The 2,289-nt window shown below is 58.3% G+C and overlaps 1 protein-coding gene and 1 long non-coding RNA gene across 7 annotated transcripts in view; both read left to right on the forward strand.

Annotated features, from left to right (window-relative positions):
- The first annotated feature begins 276 nt into the window (after positions 1–276).
- LOC123086961 (uncharacterized) lies at positions 277–1,104 on the forward strand. Its single transcript, XM_044508831.1, has one exon. It carries the CDS (start codon positions 598–600, stop codon positions 886–888), a length of 291 nt encoding a protein of 96 aa, XP_044364766.1. The 5' UTR covers positions 277–597; the 3' UTR covers positions 889–1,104.
- Positions 1,105–1,472: 368 nt separating this feature from the next.
- Positions 1,473–2,289, forward strand: part of LOC123086963 (uncharacterized) — a 7,745-nt gene continuing 6,928 nt past the window's right edge. For 4 of the 6 annotated variants that reach the window (XR_006441178.1, XR_006441175.1, XR_006441176.1 and 1 more), the window contains exon 1: positions 1,957–2,142. This is a non-coding gene — a long non-coding RNA (uncharacterized lncRNA). Of the gene's footprint in view, positions 1,738–1,862; positions 1,924–1,956; positions 2,154–2,289 lie in introns of those variants that run through there. The other 2 variants (XR_006441179.1, XR_006441177.1) reach the window with 2 other exon arrangements.

Below are 2,289 nucleotides of genomic sequence, written 5' to 3' on the forward strand. Positions count from 1 at the left end.
TAGGGCCGGGCCTGGGTGGGCCGACAGGGCCGGGCCTGAGATGGCCAGGACTAGTCCCGGCTGCCTTTTACGGACCCGAACGGTGAGCGAGCGGTGAAAGAAAGAGACGGCCGCAGAAGGAGCAAACGCACGGCAGAAAGAAACGGTCGCGCGCGGCCGCCAGCCCACTCCACACTGCGCCCAGCCCGTTCACGGCTGAGTGCGTCGCCGTCACGCTGCCCCTTTTACGTGGTCGTCGGGCGACGGCAACCTCAACTCCCCGGTCAAAAGCGCATGCACCGTTGCACCACTAGTCCGGCCGTTTCCACCCCAACCACTTGCCCCCGCAGACCCAGCCCGGAGAGGAGGGGCCACGTTTATGTCAACTTCCCACCGCACCCGCAGCGCACCGCAGAAGCCACCGCGAAATCCACGAGGCCCCCGTTTCCCAGCTGCCTCCTCGCCCAAGCCTCGCCCAGTATATAACCTCCGCGGCCATTCCTCCGTCTCTTCCGTGCCACCCGAAGCGCACGACGCAGCGCGCATCCCCCATAGCCACTGCTCCTCCTAGCTTGCTTCTTCCCCGGCGACAGAGGAGGAATATATCGATCGATCGAGATGTCGAAGTACGTGGAGCTGCTGGACATGGGCGTGCGCATCGCCGCCAGGTTCCACTCCCACTGCCCGCAGACGGCGCGCATGTACTACAAGCCGCCGCAGTCCGCCTCCACGTCGGGCGCCGCCGAGGCCGCGCCGACGGATCGGACGAAGGCGGCCGGCTTTGGCGGCGGCGAGGACGTGGCTGCTGGCTTCCGGCCCTTCGCCGCGTCGGGAGCTCTCGGCGCCGGCGTCGTCCAGCCGCGGTTCGGCTTCGACACCGCGCAGGTCCTCATCTACGAGGTCGTATGAGTCGAGGGATTGAAATGAACAACGGCGAGGACTTCTAAAAGGAGAGAGATCTCTTTGATGAGATTTTTTTGGCGGCCAATGAGTTGATTGATCATTCTTTTGTTAGTTTGTGACCGTGCTGGAATTGATCAAATACAGAATTTTCGTTCCTGATTACTACTTATATTAATTTGTGCATTTGTCATATCTAACATATAAAGACTGCTAGAGTACCCGCCTAACCAGGGCACCTGAGAGCGCTAGCGATTCTAGATCGAGCGATCGTTTCACCATCGTACTGTTTTTACCGCTGGCAGTCGTTGGGCCGTTCGTTCTGGTTGCACATAGCCAATTCCATTAGGAGTCAATGACACGTGGGACTCATTGAGTGTAGGCCCAAGCAATGAAGTGAGTTTGTCTCCTGTTCTGGGTACGAGAAAACCCGACGTGCGGAGTGCGCGGTGAAAACCCTAGCCTCCAATCCCCTTCCTCCCTCGAGCCCCGCGCCTCCACCCACTCGCCTCTTTTCTCATCCACCGCCTTGCACGTCCTCCTCCCCTTCACTTCTCAAGCCGCGCCGCCAACCATCTGCGCCCCACGACGACGGCGACTTTGCTGCCACCCCGGCGGCCGTGGGGCGCAGCTGGCCTTCATGGGCCGCATCATCGCCACGCTCGACCGCAGCTACCGCTAGGGCCGCTCCCACGCGCTGCTCGAGTCGCCCGCCGGCACCGACAGGTCGCTCTCCCTCCTTTGCGTCGCGCTGGCCTGGCAGCGCCACTGCCCAGCTCGGTACGCCCCAGCCGCCAACCCCCCTCCTCCACGACGACGCCTTCATCCCTGGCAACACCCGGCAGCAGCCCACTACTGGTACTACTACTTTCCCTCTTCTCTTTCCCCCATCTCTCTCACCGGTTCTTGGATTGAGGAGGCGCTGCTGCTCGTTCTGGCTTAGTTTGCTCATTCCCATGGGTGTCCCGGTTCTTGATGTTCAGACATCCCGGAGAAGGCGGCGGCTGCCAAGAAGAAGAATGCGCCGACCATCTACTACATCACGTAAGATTTGCTCTCAAATGAACTGAAATGATGGGGCAATCTTGCCAGCAAGGTTTCTTGGCTGCTTGTCTTGAATCGATTAGATGAATCCTGATTGATTTCATTTCCCTTCAAAAAATCCTGATTAGTTTCTTGGTTCCATTGTCTATCGGTTGCCGGAGGACGCACTGTCAGATAACCCAGGTGGTCATGGAGCTGTGCAAGACGATGGCCATCTTGGTAGCTAACATGTTCTCATCTCAGTGCACCTCCTGCCTCTTTTTTTCTCATTCAGAAAAGGAAATGAATTATTCAACCAATGTTAAGTAGAAATGGCAAAACTGACGCCAAGCCATGTATTTAATCATCATGTAGTAGTGGGTGTTG

This window comes from Triticum aestivum, chromosome 4A, assembly GCF_018294505.1.
Source record: "Triticum aestivum cultivar Chinese Spring chromosome 4A, IWGSC CS RefSeq v2.1, whole genome shotgun sequence".
In the NCBI taxonomy this organism is placed as follows: Eukaryota; Viridiplantae; Streptophyta; class Magnoliopsida; order Poales; family Poaceae; genus Triticum; species Triticum aestivum.

Excerpts from the sequence above, each read along its gene's own strand:
- LOC123086961 (XM_044508831.1), top strand. The coding sequence starts at position 598 with ATGTCGAAGTACGTGGAGCTGCTGGACATGGGCGTGCGCATCGCCGCC.